Below are 15,469 nucleotides of genomic sequence, written 5' to 3'. Positions count from 1 at the left end.
GGGCGGGCCGGGGCCGGGGCCGCGGCCGGGGGCGGTCCCGTCCCGTCCCGTCGGGGCGGAGCGGCGGGGCCCCGAGCGCGGGGCTGTGCGCGCCGCGGGGTGGGCCGGCGGCGGCGGCGGGCGGGCGGGGACAGCGCTCCACGCCAGTCACCGCTGAAATGTGATGGACCGGGCAGGGGGCGGCTCAGACTCGCGCCGAGCCTCGCCGGGGTCGAAGGCGGGAGGCTGCGGGCGGGAGGCGGCGGTCTGTGCCGGGGCCCCGGGACCGCCGCGGCCAGAGCTCCCAGCCGCCGCCCAGCCCTCCGCAACATGCCGGTCGCCGCCGGGCCCCGGCCCCGCTGAGCGCCCCCGCTGTGGATCTAATGTCTCCGTGAAGGTGCCGCGGCCGCCGCTTCAGCTTTGCCCCCGGAGGAGCAGCAGGCTGCGGTAGGTGAGTGGCTCCGGGGCCCGCCCTGCCCGCTGCCGTCGGCGGGAGCGGGGCGGACGCCCCGGGAGCGGAGCCTGCTCTCAGCCGGGAGCGCAGGGCCGCCGGGTTTACTTTCAGTTCGCAGCTCCGCGGCAGCTTGGGGTGTGGGTTTCCCCCCCCTCCACGCCGCGGGGGCATTGGTGCGAGGTCAGGCGATGGCAGCCTCCTGGGATGCGCTCTCGATGTCCTTCACGAGAAATTCCTGGCAGGGAGCAGCCGGTCCGTGCATGGACTGCGAGTCGCGGTCGCACTAGAGAAAACTCGGTCGGGGGGAACACCTGGCTGCGCGGGCAGCGGCGGCCGCGGCTTCGGGCGAGGTCGTCGGGGAGCGGAGGTGACCCGGTGCCCACCCGCTCCCTGGGTAGGACGGCAGCGCCTTCAGGGCACGGTCCCGGCCCCGCCGCGGGAGAACGGGGAGCGCGGGCCAGACCAGCAGGTCGGCGGCAAGCAGGTAGAAAGGGCTGTCCTGGCACCGGGCTTAATTTAATTAAGGTCTCCGAATGGAAAAGGGAAAAGGAAGTGCCAAGGTTTAAGTAACATCCGTTTTTGGTTTGACTTTCAACCCCTCCGCCCCAGCACACCTTAATATAAATGGCGTTAAAATCACGTTTGAAGGCGCTTTCTATTCTTTTTTTTAATACGTTTTCTAAAGTTACTTCCAAATACAAATAGTAGCATATGTACCGCCATTCCGACAGAAGTGTGGTTTTCGAAGTTTCTACCTTAAAATGAGGATTTCGTGTTCAGAATAGTTTTCTCAGAATTATTTCCTGTACACCAAAACGAGCGTGGTGCAATGACACCCCCATACACAGCCACCAAACGCGGCTGTAACAGAGGGAGCTCTGCCCTACAGAAACACTGCTCCTACCTCGGTCATAGCTCCCAGCCGGTGGCTGCGAAATCCAGCCTCAAACAACCGGGATGGAGGCAGGAGCCGCCGGAGCAGCCAACGAAAAGTGATTTAATTGCTTCTGTTTCTGTTCCTCGCGGAAAGCGAATAGGAACTCACACTACGACATCTTTAAAAATAAGTCTCTATATATAACCACCCCCCACAATAAAACGAAAAGATCGCCATATATAATAGTATCGATAACTGTCCCCGGTGTCGATACCATGACAAACGAGGAAAACAGGGCAGCAGTGGAGGAAGCTCCGGAGAGCCACGACTCGAGGCAAACGAAAACAGGAGTAGGCAGCATTGCACTTCACACCCGACCTCCTTGCCACATTTTTTTCCCCCAGTCGGCCGATTGTGCTGTGCCACAAACGTGGAGGGAAGGGTATTTTAGGAAAAAAATCGAAAAGAATCTTTCCAGCCGGAGTGCGCGCGGTGCCAGCGGAACGGCAGGAGCCGGGCGGCAGCGGCCCGGCAGGCAGGGACCCCGCTCACGGAGCGCCGGCTCTGCACTCGGAGAATTTCCTTAATTCCTGTTGTTGTTTGGAGGTGGTGGGTTTAGGATTTTTTGGGGGGGGACGTTCTGTTGTTTATTTTGGAAACTGCGCGTTACCAGACCCTCCACACAAGTCCCTTGAGGTGCTGGGTCACCCTCGGCCCTACCTCTTGTTTACAGGCCCGGAGAGACCCCGGCGTTTGCTTTGGCCGTTTTCTTGGGTCGCGGCAGCCTCTTGGCTGCTGGAAGTGAACCCTCAACGAAAGCAAAAAAAAGGGGAAACGGCAGGGGCTTGCCCCCCGCGCCGATGTCCCCCTGCCCTCGGGGGGGGAGGGAGCGTCGCCCCGGGCCAGCCGAGGGGACCCCCTTGCGACGGGAGCAGCGGGCCGGGCGGTTTCGGTTGAATGGGCTGAGTGAAACCCTCTGACAGTCACACACCGCTCATTAGCTCACGGCCCCGCCGCTCCGGCGAAGCTCCCGGCCGAGGGACGCCCGAGGGGGTGCGGGGGGCTCGGCCGCACGGCTCCGTCCCGCCGGGGCTGCGGTCGCCCTTCTCGGCCCCGCGGCGCGGAGGGAGCCGACTGCGGGGCAGCGCCGTGCCGGGCGGCCCTCGGCGGGCCGGGGAGGCCTCCGGCCGGCCGCTCTTCTCGCCGCCGCTGGGATGGCTGCTGCGCGGGGGGCTGGGTAGGAGGTGTGCGTGCGGGGTAGGGGGCTCCTTTTCTCTCCTGCGGTTATCTTGATAAATGAGTTGTTGTTGAAGGAAGAAAAATAAGCAACGGAGCTAGGACGAACGCGGGGTTTATTCCCCTCCCGCTCCGCCCCCCGGGCCTGACTCGGCTCTCCGTGAACACCCTGCTCTATCCCGGGGAGGCCCCCGCCAGGAGGGGTCGGGGTCGGGGCCTCTGCGCCCGCAGGAGGCTGGGCGGAGGGTGCGAGCGACGCCGGGGGCCAGGTCGGCGCGGGGGGCAGGAGGGAGGCGGCTCCAGGGTCCCCGCGGTGGGCGCTGCGGCGGAAGGTGGCTGGGCGACGGAAAGCGGAGAGGCTTCGTCCTCGGCCGCGTCTCCGTTCCGTCTGTGTTTTTACACGATTCGTTTAATTTGAATTTGAGGCGCCTTCGGTTGGGTCGGTGTTGGGTTTTCTCCTTTTTTTGTTTTAATTTGGGGTGGTTGTTTGGGAATGCTATTTTTATTTATTTATTTCCTACGCTTTAGCTTCTCCGGTGGAAGCGATCGCGCCGTGGGTCGGCGTCGGCCGCCGGTCCCGGCGGAGGACGGGAGCCTGTACTGCGGCGGGGCACTGGGGCCGCGGAAAGGCAGCGCACCGGAGCCGTGCCTGGCCCTCCCTGGCTCCGCTGCTGCGCTCGCCTCGGCTAAGGAGCACCACGCTGCTCTCAGTAAAACTCTCTCTCTCCTCCTTTCTCCCTCTTTCTCCCTAGGATTTTCTCCTGGTCTCGGAAGCCCAACAGAGGCACCAGCTGCTCCGCCGGCTCGCACCCACCTCGAGAAGATGGGAAGCAAGGCTCTGCCAGCCCCCATCCCGCTGCACCCGTCCCTGCAACTCACTAACTTCTCCTTCCTCCAGGCTGTGAACACCTTCCCCGCAGCTGTGGACCAGTTGCAAGGTCTGTACGGACTCAGCGCCGTGCAAACCATGCACATGAACCACTGGACATTGGGCTACCCCAATGTGCATGAAATCACCCGCTCTACCATCACGGAGATGGCGGCGCAGGGCTTGGTGGACTCCCGCTTCCCTTTCCCCGCGCTGCCCTTTGCCACGCACCTCTTCCACCCCAAGCAAGGGGCCATCGCCCACGTCCTCCCAGCACTGCACAAGGACAGGCCCCGCTTTGACTTTGCCAACCTGGCCGTGGCCGCCACGCAGGAGGACCCCCCGAAGGTGGGGGAGCTCGCCAAGCTGAGTCCCGGACTGGCCTCGCCCCTGTCGGGCATCAGCAAGCTGTCCCCGGACAGGAAGCCTTCCCGCGGCCGCCTGCCCTCCAAGACGAAAAAGGAGTTCATTTGCAAGTTCTGCGGCAGGCACTTCACCAAGTCCTATAACCTCCTCATCCACGAGCGAACCCACACGGACGAGCGGCCTTACACCTGCGACATCTGCCACAAAGCTTTCCGGAGGCAGGACCACCTGCGGGACCACCGGTGAGGGACCACCACGACGGGGGTCGGGCAGTGGGCAGCCGGGGAGGGGTGAGCCGCTCGAGGGGGATGAGATTCAGCGGCTCCAGGAGCCACAGAAACAGCACAAGAAAGGCCCCCCGCTCACATTCGGAGGCCACGGAGGGACCAGGGCAGCCGAAACCTGTGCTTTGTGCGGGAAGGGCACCCACCTGAGGGAGAGCTAGAGGGGTTCACAGACGGAGATGAAGATCCCAGGGCTTTAGCGCTTCTGAGTCATGACCCTGGGGGGTGCAGGAAACAGGACGGGTCGCAGGTGGGCGCTTCCCTGCTGATCCTCCCCACCCATCTCCGCACGCTGCGGCCCGTGCTGAGAGGCTCCCGCGGCCGCAGAGCCGAGAATCCTCTCCGCCTTCGGGGAAGAGCGGGCTCGGGTCCGGCCGGCAGAGCAGATGCTCTCCCGGTCTGGCACCAGGGAGTGCAGTCACGCTTCGATACGAATTATTGCAAATGTTTTGAACCGGCCAAGAAGTTTAACCATACACAGAATAGTAACGGGAAAAGGAAGGAAGAGGAGGGTGAGGGCGTCTGGGAGAAGGGGTCGAGTTTGGGGAAGCGGGGTCGGGGGTCGCGGGGCCCACGCGCCTCCGGCAGCGCCGCTCACCCCACGGGTTGCCTTCCAGGTACATCCATTCCAAAGAGAAACCCTTCAAGTGCCAGGAGTGCGGAAAGGGCTTCTGCCAGTCCAGGACCCTGGCGGTCCACAAAACCCTACACATGCAGGTGAGCCCGCCCTTCCCAGGCCTCTCAACGCGTGTGCCGCCGGCGCTTTTCCGGCCCGGTTCGGCTCGGCTTGGCCCGCCGCGGGGCAGGGGCGGTGGCCACCGGGGGAACAGGGCTCTGGTGCGGAGGGGAGCGAGGGGGGTCCGGCACTGTACGGCCCCGTGGGTCCGCGGGGGAACAGCGGCCCGTGATTACCTCCGCGGCCGCGGGAGACCCGCGGATAAACGGCGCCCTTGGGAGACGGGCTTAAGGACAGGGGGGACGAGATTGGCGGCGGGAAGTGAGCTCCGGGATCGGGTTTGTCCACGCCACTGCTTCGAGTCGTTTTTCTTGAGGGCTGCAGCCCTGCCCTGGCGGCGGCGGCGGGCGCGGGGCAGCGGGGCGGCCCGGCCGCGGGATGCGGTGCGGTGCGGAGGGACGGCCGCGGCGGCCGGGCGGGCAGCGGTGTCCCGGAGCGGGAGGGCGGTGCGGAGGCTGTTTTCCGTGTGCCCCAGGGGCGCGGAACATCACTACTCCAGAACTATAAAATAAGGCTTTTGGGGCAGGATGGGGAGAGGCGGGCGGCCGCCCGGCCGCACTGGGCTCCTCTCGTTCGTGTCCTCCCCCGATATCTCAAGTTGTGCGTTGCGGTGAGAAAAAGTGCAGTAATACGTTAAACAAGGTGGTTTGTGAAGGATTAATCCTTTGCTTGCTTCAAATCTGAACAGGAATCTCCACACAAATGCCCCACATGTGGAAGAACCTTTAATCAAAGAAGTAACCTGAAAACTCACCTTCTTACCCATACAGACATCAAGCCCTACAACTGTGAGCAGTGCGGCAAAGTGTTCAGGCGAAACTGTGATCTACGGCGGCACAGTCTAACTCACACACCGCGGCAGGACTTCTAGAGCAGCCAGGGACCCGCGCCCGCTCCGGCAGCTCCAACTTGCCCACTTTACTCAAGGAGTGTATTGTAGGAACTCACAGACGCGCACGCACACACACGGAGACACGCACGCAGACTCGGGGCCAAGCTTTCCTACCACAAGTCTGCGAAACTCGTTTAGAGAGTGCGGACTGCAGGATCGGGCCCCTCTCCAACCCACACCCAAGCGTAAAGCTCATCTTGTAGATAATCGCGGCTCATTTTAGAGCTCTGTACAGAACATGGTTTTTTCTTTGTTTGTTTGTTTTGTATCGTGTCAGATGCACATCGATAACAAATCATGGAGGCAAAGTATCTCTTCAAAAAGTTATTTCAAAATAAATCTTTTTTTTTTTTTCCAAATACCTCCCGCCTTCTTGTATTATTCTCTGAGCATTTGGGCTTTTTTTTTCCTGCTGTGTCAATGCAATGGCAAAGCATATTGAATAAATTTCCTAGCCGGGTAATTGTACTGTCACAACAATTTTGGTGATCGCTTTCGTCTGGTCTGTTCCACTGTCGCTGTTGTGTTATCTATTGTTAAGTAAAATGAAAGTGCCTTATTTGAGAGTTTATAGCTCTATTACTTAATAGTATGAATGTCTAAATATTAACTTCTGTACCTTTTTTTTCCTAATTTTCCCGAACGATTTTTTTAAAAGAAGAAAAACAAAGAAATATTTGCAAATAAACAGATCTTAGGAAATAATGCATAGAGCCGTTCTTACGCCAAAGCGGCTTATTAGTAACTTATTTGCAATCAGGCCGTATATTGTAAAAGTTATCCCTCTAGCAGGGATTGCAGCAGGCAGCCTCCTGCCTGTAGACTTTGGACACGGGCAATTCACCCGCCTAGACAGGGACTTTATCCTGCAGAAGACGATTCTTTCCCGGCAGCTCTGGAAGCAAACAGCGAGGCGCCAATTCCGCCCGCCCTCCGCCCCGGGCTCATCCGCGGGCCGTGGCAGAGCTGCGGCACTGGGAGCAGGGATCCCCTCGCCCCGTCCCCCTCCTCCGTCTGCAATGCCGAGCACAAGGCACACCCAGGGGGTTGGACGGAGAGGGATTGTTCCTCCCCTCTCGGGAGACCCTCGGCCCACCGTGGGGGCCCCAGGCGCTCCCCGCCTGGGCGGCTCTCGGCGATCCCGCATGTCCACCCCACGGGCCGCACGCTCAGAGCCTGCTCTGGGTCTGCAGCCGGCAGGATGGCGGCACTGCACGACGGCTCTCCTCCCTTGCCATCCTTGCAAGCCCCTCACCGGTGCCTGTGGACTCTTCTGGAAGGGTGTGGCACCAACACTGAGGCATTTTCCGTGATTTATTGCAGGGCAACTTGGTTATGTGCATCCCTTCATTACCATCCCACTGCTCTTGTCACTCCTGGCACCCTCTCCACAGTGTCTCAAGTAGTTTGGGGCCCCAAAAAATTGCTCTTTCTCAGGCTGGGAGCAGCCATCCTTCCCTACTTCTCTGCCAAATGAAGGACCAGATTAGAATGGCAGGGAGAAATCTTTTCCTCAGGGGCAGGAAGCCCTGTCCAAGGAGAGAGCACTCCCCTTACACCCAGTTCAGCAGAGAGAGCTTCACTCCTGCGCTCCATCTAGCAGGGTATCAGAACTCCAGGCTGGTACATCTGTGGGAAGGATCACAGATCCTAGCATGCCCAAAAGCAGCAGGTATTGACAGGGCTTGTGTGGCTACACTGTCACCATTCCTGATCCTGGCTGGTCCTTTGTCAGGGAACACTGCCTGGACACTGTTCATGAGTAGCAAGTCAAACCCAGCAGTGCCTGGGCTGCAGTCAGACCATCGGTGCAGAAAGCTCTGCATTACTGCCAGCACTGCCTCCACAGAAGGCTACCACGGGGCAGGGACTACGAGCCAGCCCTGTTCTGCCCCAGACCAGGCAGCCAGGTGAAATTCCACTGGTACGGCAGATTTGACAGTGCCAAACTCAAAATTTCTTATGTGGTCAAGGCCTATGTCTCCATCTGCTCCTGTCCAGGAAGATGGGGAAGGAAAGAATGTTTCTGCAGCCAGAAATACTCATCTGCTGGCTGAAGAGCAGCCTCCCTAGTCAAAGTTTATGTCAGTGCCATCTGGTCTCTTCCTCTTCAGCCTGTGAACTTGCACCCCTTCTTTGCTAGGGTGCTGCACCCCTAGAAATATCTTTTCTCACACCCCACCCTGCTGTGTTGGCAGCCCTTGTTCTCCCTCTTCAAAATGCTTTTCTCTCCACACTGCTCCTCTCCATACCTCTCTTCATGGGCATCTTTTTCTCCCTCTCCATGGGCATTTTCCCAATATCTGATGTCTTCCCACCTGACTGATTCTTCTACTCTCAGTGCATTCCTGTTCTCTCAGTAGGTTATTTCCTCTAAGTTCCTCTCTCCTTATTGTTCTCTGAGTTCCTGTCCCCAGGCCGTTTTACGTCCCCAAGTACGCAGGGCAAGGCTGGGATAGCTCTGTTTGAGTAAACACTCCTGTCAGGATACATATGGGCTCAGTCCGCTCCTCATAGGCCAAGTTCTGTGTGAAGTTTGTTTGGAAAGAACTTAATCAGATGAGCAATATCAAAGGACAAAATTAAAGTGATTGTATATAGCTAAGGTTTTATTTAATTGTTTGAGGTTGCTTGTTTAATAATCTTTCCCCTGAGCAGACACAGACTGTAAATTTTTCTTCTGAGGATTTCTAAAGTTCAGCAGAAAAAAACCCAAATTACTGAAGCAGGTCAGTGACGAGCATCTCTAACTGTTGGTCCATGAACTGTTATTTTATCTTTAAACCAGTAGCTATCATCTTAAAATCTCAGAGAATGATCTAGTGTTTCTCTTTACTATCAATTCACTTGCCTATAGCACTGCCACACCCCATTCACTTTTTAAAAATTCATCCATCCCTGGAAAATTTCAGAGGCAGCTATAAAGAACATGCTAAAATACACATATGGTTTGTTGGTTTTAGACCTGTTGGGAACAGAAACAAGCTCTGTAAAGCTACTTTTTGGGCAGGGCTAGGGATTTTATAGCCATAAAGTTCCATCCTGACTTTCACAATGCAAACACTAAATACAGCAATATCCCTGTGACTGCCATTTGTGCCTCTGTGAAGTATCCTCCTTCCCTCTGGAAGTTCTCTGCTCAGTCACAGAACACAGCACTCAGCTCCATGCTTCTGCAGTTTCCCAGAGCTTCCCAAACCACCTGCCTCCTGCTGCTCTCTGTTACTCTCTCTCATTGCCCCCTTTTTTTGGCACTGCTTCTTTTTTGCCTGCACTGGCATGGGCTGATTCTGCATCTTTTGCTGTGTTAGAGGCAGCAGCTGCAGTGCTGTAACAGGAAAAAGAACTAGCTGTGCTACATACCAAGGAGAAAAGGACAACAGATATTAAGAATGTCACAATAGTCTACATTTTTAGGGGAAAATTATAGCCCTTTAAGTTGCATCTGAAAACTGAGCTCTTTGAATATCAGTTGCTGAAACAGACACTGTCCACAGCTGATGGCAGGGCAGCTCAGCTCAGCTAATTGTGCATAAAGCTTTTCTATGTGGTAAATATTACTTAGCAATGGCATGTCATGCTGTTCCAGCCAGCACAGACTGTATCTGATGCAGTGTAAATTTGCTGGCAAAGCCCAGCTTTATACCAGCACCACCTTAGCCCAGATCTAAGTGTCAAACACCCAGCAGCAGCCCAGGAATGTGGCATGGCCACGTCTGTCTGGGTCTAGGGGCTGGTGCCTAGGGTCCCTTAGAGTAAAACATGTGAAAAACCACTGTTCAACTCCTCTCTGCCTTCTCTCCCTTTCCTTTTCCCTCTTCCTTCTTCCTTCTCACTGCTCTACTTTTGGCTATTTGCTTCAGGAGTTGCTTCTCTTACCCCAGACATCCTGTACTACACCCTGCCTCCTGCCTAGTCTCACCTCCATCTCTTTCCCTACTTTTTCCCTCCTGTTTCTTTTTTGCTTTCCCATGTCTCATAATTTCAATACCTTTTCCAGAGCAACTTCCTACACTTAGACTTTTTGGTCCCCTCTTTTGAAACACTCCAACTTCTACTTGATGCCTCATTCTGTCCTTCAGCCACCAGCCCAAAGGAGCTCCTCTCTCTTCCCTGACCCAGAGCTCGTGTCCCTTGTGTGGCACTTCTCACACACTGCTGGTCCTGGCTTGCTGATCCCATTAATTGATGCAATATCCACATGACGCTCAGGAGACATCAGAACAGCACCATAGATGTACTTGGACCATTTTAAGCATGCTGGCTCTGACTCAAAGCCAGCAGCATAGTCCCAGGAGCACCAGGGCTGGTGGCACATGCAGCTGGTGGCAGCCTGGGCTGCTCAGGGGGGAAGCACTGCTGTCAGCAGTGTTGCAGACCCCAAACTACGTGGCCCTCATGAAGATCAAGAGGAGCCAGTGATTTCAGGTTCAGTGCTCAAGGCCCAGAATGTCAGCACTGAGTTTGCAGTTGGTCAGCTAAGGTACACTGGTGGCTCAGAGCCTCCTAATGCTGTAAGTGCAGAAAGTCTTCTATACATAAATTGTAGAAGAGTGACTGGGTTTACCTAACTGTATTACACAAGGGTTTAGGCATATGTTCCTTTATTTTAAAATTTTACTGTGTTTACAGCTTGTATTTCTCTCCTCATGGCACATTTCTTCCTTCCTACTTATGTAAACTTGTATTAGTTAATTTTCCAACTTATAACAGTACAGTTATTATGAAAATAGGGTAGCTACCAGACAAAAAGTTAATTTTATTGAAATGATTAAAAATAGTTATTTGCATTCAAAAGAAAGGCATCATGTGTGTATAGAAAATGGATTTTCTTCTATTTTCAAAAATCCAGGTGCATATGTTTATGAAACTTTTTACTAGAAGCTCCCAGTTTATCAAATGAGATGCAAAAATATCTACGCTGAAAGCAGTAAGCATCTTTCCTAGATCTGCAGAATGAAGGCAGTGGAAGTGTAAGCTGCTTCCCCTTCTTAGAGCCCCCCTTGCAAGCCTGAACACCCTCTCCCAGGTGCAACTTCCAAACACTACTTGGGACTTCATGATGAGTGGAGCAGGACCCAAAAGCACTGGGTGGGACCCAAAAGTAGTGGCCTTGCACCTTCATCCCTACACAGTCAAGCTGGAGTGCTGCGTGGTCACCCTTCCCTGAGAAAGTTTCTTCCTCTGTCAGCACTAGGGCAGATCTTTGCAGTACAGATTGACCAAAAAAGCTTAATCTGAAGTTTACAGATACAGAAAATACCAAGCTCTACCTGAACTGAGTGGTGTATGCAGCAGGGCCTGGCTGCTGCATCATCAGGGAGAGCACACTGCCTGTGTCACCAGCCCACGGGCAGCAGGGGACAGACAGCAGGGGACAGGCAGGGGACAGCAGCCAGGGGACAGCAGCCAGGGGACAGCAGCCAGGGGACAGGCAGCACAGGACAGCAGGCAGGGGACAGCAGGCAGGGGGACAGCAGGCAGGGGGACATGGCTCCAGTGGAGACCCTGCATGCTGTGCCGGGAGATGCAGTGGCTCCAGGGGATGGACAGACATCTCTTCTCAGACCTGGCAATGCTGGCTGAAGGTGGCATCTCCCCTGGCTGCAGGCTGTCACCAGCCCCAGCAGCCAGGCCTTGCAGCCATCACAGGGCTGGCTTGGATTTTGAGCCATGAGGGACACTTCTTCCATCGGGACAGTGGAAGGAGGTTGAAGAGGGTGCTGGGCAGTCTCTGGGACAATTGGGATTGGCCAAGTGAATTCTCCAAGTGAATCTCTTCAGACTCCACTTGAAATCAGCCTCCTCTCAGTAGGAGAAGGGGAGCAGCAGGACTTTTGCTTTCCTGAAATTCTTGTAGGATCCAGAGAGTGGCTCCATCGCCTCACATGGCTGAGGGCTGCAGCTGGGAGACGATTACGATCCCCAGGTCTTTTGACTTTCCCTCTCTGCAGAAATCCCCCAGATTTCTGGCTTCAAAACAAGCTCACTTCACCTTGCCTGCAGACCAGGGATGGGATCGGGAAGGAAACCTGCTGGCAGGGCGGTGCCGGTGGTGCCGTGCCCCGGGCAGTGCTGCGGGACTCCCGCTCCCCCGGGCAGTGCCTTGACCTGCGGCTCCCTCACCGTGCGCTTGCGAGGGCTCTCCTGCATGCCGGGGCATTTTGGAGACCCGTTTGTTTGTCTGGGGAAGTAGGTTGGCTGATTGCTTGCTTTTCTTTTTTCAAGTGTAGAAGGAAGCAAAACCTTTATTTCTTTTTCCCCTCAGAGATTATTTATAAGGCATTATCTCTACTACTGCCAGCTGCCATCCTTTGGCGTCACTAGCGCTCAGCGCACTGAAGATGCCTCAAGGTGTGTCAGCCGTGCCGCACGTCAATGCGCCTTGATGTATCTCCTTGGCTGGGATTGAAAGGTACAGTTTCTAAATCTCCCGGTGACCCAATTTGCATGGATCACTGCTGCGCTAGAATGTAGCTACTCCTTCCCATCGTGTTAATGCAAGTTTGCCTGCCTTCAAAGCAGCCTGGCCTCCGTGTGCCACGCTGAGCGCAGCCCCAGAGCTCGCACTGGGGTCTCTGCGTGGAGCGGGCTCGGCTGCTTCAGGCTTAGTGTCTTCCTCACAAGTGGCATGCTTTAGGTGTTTTCATTGCTATATCGTAGTCCCTTTATTTAAACATTGTAAATTCTTTTGCTTGATAAACACGGGCAGACAGCTGGATTATCTTAATCTCGGGGTTTGCAGTCGGCGAGCACAGCGAATGCTCCCAGGTTGCGGAGGCACCCTCTCCTGCCCGGCTCCCCGCGGCTGAGCGGGGCAGCAGCGCTCAGCGCTCGCTGTGTCACCAGGAAAAGGACAAAACGCCTGCAGGGGAGCAGCCCGACACCACCTATGGTCCCAGGCTGCCTGCCCGAGTGTCCCCGGAGCCAGCCCTGGGGACAGCCCTAATAAATACTTCCAGCAGCCCTGCGGCTCCCCGCGCACTGCCCTGTCTGCCGGCACGCTGGGATGGGAAGGAGGGAGGCGGGAAGGCAAACCCGCAGGGGCCCTTCTGGAAGGCCCTGAGGCCCAGCTGTGATGGCAGATGGGATTCATGGGCAGCTCCAGCCCCAGGCTGCCTGCGAGGGCGATGCAAATGCAGTGCACCTGCCCGCAGGGTGCCGTGACCTCCAGAGTCCTTTGAAGGACGCCTGGCTGGGGTACAATGTAAACCCAGGGCTGATTTAGTCCAGGAGCTGGTTCTGCTGGCATGAATCATTTAAGCACACAAGCACCCCATGACTCTGCCTCTCATTTCCATGTTGTGGTCTTCTTTTCCCACTCCACAGAGGAAACGATCTTAGGCAGGAACCGCAACAGAAAAACGCTAGGAAAACAAAGAAGCAGTCGAGGGGATATCAGTTATATGTATGACTGAACAAATCTAGGTGATTGGGTCAGACCCTCACCAACTTCTTTTGCCATGCACCTATTATCTTCTAATTTTATTTCATGAAAACTGGGTCTTGAAACGAATGCTGCTTTAAGAGGTATATGACAGCTCACACTATCACAGGTAATGTTCCTCCCAAGCTACAACCATAGCTTTGTTATGATTCATATTTTCTAACTCCCATTCAAAAGGTAAAAACCAGATTTTCAGTCGTTCAGCTGTGCCCACCTCACATTTTTCTGAGTCTCATTTGCCTGCTTAAAGCAAAAAACAATTTCTAGACACACCAAGTTTTTAATGAAAAAGTAGTCTGCAATGCAGTTGTGTGGTCCTGTCCTTTTCTGGGGTGCATAACAGGTTCAGTTCCCTAAAATCACCCAGTAAATTCAAATGAGCAGGTTTATGACACGGGAGTGAATGCTATAGGTGGGGACCTTGCTGCCTTTGCCTCGGTCTGTCCTTACGGAGGAAGCACTTGTTTGTCTACTTCAACAAGGTTTGCCAACTGGGATGTGGGCAAATGAACAAGTTACTGCAGGCAAAACAGGGGATGTGGAAGTTCAGCCCCTCAGCTACTGCCCAGAAACTGCTCTAAAGTATTCTTCAACCCCCTCATAAATGCAAACTCACTTTTCCTCTCCCACAGGGAATATTTTGCTACACGGTACTGTCTGTAAGAGGGTGCAGGTGGACACTCGCCACCACAGAGCAACCAAACTGCAGGTTGGTGACACCTTGTCCTGCAGTTGGTTGTCTCTCTAAACTCTGGGGCACAAAAGATTAATTTCCCTAAAAGTCCCCAGTAAAAATCCTGATTCAGGTGAGGGAATGGCATGGGAGCTTCTGTGCTCAATTGGCCTTTGCCTCACAGCCACTTGCCGGCAGCAACCTGGTTTGACTAAAATTCTTCAGGTTTCAGCAACAGGAAATTGCAGATGAGAGAACGGTCTGTAAAGTGCATTTGCACAGTTTCAGTCGCAAGCTGTGAAAAGTAGCAGCTCTCCAAGCCCTCAGCTTTAACACTGCCATTAATACTGGGTTTTTCTAATAGCATGGAGATTAATGAGGGTCTTGTTGTAGTGAACATCCTCCCAATGATGTTCAAGAAACCCATCTCCTGTGTTCACACAGTTTGCTGTCTAAATGTCCCAACAAACTCCCAAGCACCTTACAGTGTCCCAGGTAAAATACAGATGGTTAGGAAGGTGACTCTATTTTAAAACCTAGTTTTGAGGGGTTTCCTCTGCCAGGCAGCAGAACAGGCACCTTGGAATACTCCTCGAGGCAATGATGGGTGCTGTTCAGGGTTCATGAGAGGAGAAATTAGGGTTTTCACCAGCGCCTTATTCCTTTTCCTTGGAGAGCTCCAGGGACTGTTCTCATACAGGTGCTCAGACTGCTAGGCAGGAGAAAATCCCCGTCCCAAAATTGGATGGGCTTTGCAAGCTGCCCCCGAGGACTTAACACCACTTTGGCTTCCACACTGCTCTCACTGGTAATGTAGACAGTCTGTGGTAGTATAAAAGCTGGTCAAGATGGTCAAATAAACTACCAGGACTCCCTGCAGCACTGAAACCTGAAAATATATTCCTCCCAAAGCAGTCAGGAGAGGGATGGGTGCAGGGCTGACAGGAGCAAGGCTGGCTGGTGTCTGCCCCATGGCTAGGTGGCAACTCTTGCCAGTCCCTGAGGACAATAGCCCCCATCCTGGGAGTGGACTGGTTTCAATATGGGACTCTCCATCTTGATCCAGTTTGGATGGGTCAAGACATGTTGAGACATGCCCTTTCAATATGCTGCATTTTATTAAAAACAAAGTAGCTGTGGGCCAGATTGTAAAACTAGGTGGGCCTCATTTGTCTGTCCCTACTGTAAGCCAATGAAACCTTCAACATATTCAAACTCTCACCTTTTTACCCATTTGAATGAAAAAGCATCACTAATAAAAGAAAATGACTCACCTAATGCTAAACCTGAGCTCTGTAGATCAGCTTTGATCAAATTCACTGACATTTGGATAACTGCGTTATTATAACTAAAACATCTTTTAAAGTTTTTTTTTCCAGACGTTCATTCTTTAAAATTTGCTTTGATCACTGTGCATATCCTTTTCAGCAGAAATTTGTCCACAGAGGGTGAATTTTTTTCATTTGTTTTTCATATGGATTCTCTTTCCTTTGTTCATATTTTAAATCAGTGAAGCTACCCTTCAAGCTAGCCCTTACAATAAAAAATGCGGCTACTGTGTGGCTTTTAACAACTCATTTAACCCATCTGTGCTTCAATAGCCTTGTTAGAAACCCAACACAATTTATTTATGCAATGAGGCTGATCATGAGGCTTA

At 54.2% G+C, this 15,469-nt stretch overlaps 1 protein-coding gene across 3 annotated transcripts; it reads left to right on the top strand.

Moving 5' to 3' along the window:
- The first annotated feature begins 205 nt into the window (after positions 1-205).
- OSR2 (odd-skipped related transciption factor 2) lies at positions 206-6,207 on the top strand. 3 transcript variants are annotated; one of them, XM_084204996.1, is made up of 4 exons: positions 206-430; positions 3,299-4,022; positions 4,682-4,781; positions 5,489-6,207. In XM_084204996.1, the coding sequence occupies exons 2-4, from the start codon at positions 3,370-3,372 to the stop codon at positions 5,669-5,671; spliced, it is 936 nt and encodes a 311-aa protein (XP_084061122.1). In that variant the 5' UTR covers positions 206-430; positions 3,299-3,369; the 3' UTR covers positions 5,672-6,207. The 3 variants fall into 3 exon arrangements, with proteins under 3 accessions (XP_084061122.1, XP_084061121.1, XP_084061120.1); XM_084204995.1 differs by lacking the exon at positions 206-430 and having other exon boundaries at positions 2,742-4,022; positions 5,571-6,207; XM_084204994.1 differs by lacking the exon at positions 206-430 and having other exon boundaries at positions 2,742-4,022.
- Positions 6,208-15,469: the final 9,262 nt, after the last annotated feature.

Source organism: Fringilla coelebs, assembly GCF_963513975.1.
Source record: "Fringilla coelebs genome assembly, chromosome: 1".
Lineage (NCBI taxonomy): Eukaryota > Metazoa > Chordata > Aves > Passeriformes > Fringillidae > Fringilla > Fringilla coelebs.
Note: the sequence above shows the minus strand (reverse complement) of the source record. Positions and strands in the feature narration are given on the sequence as shown.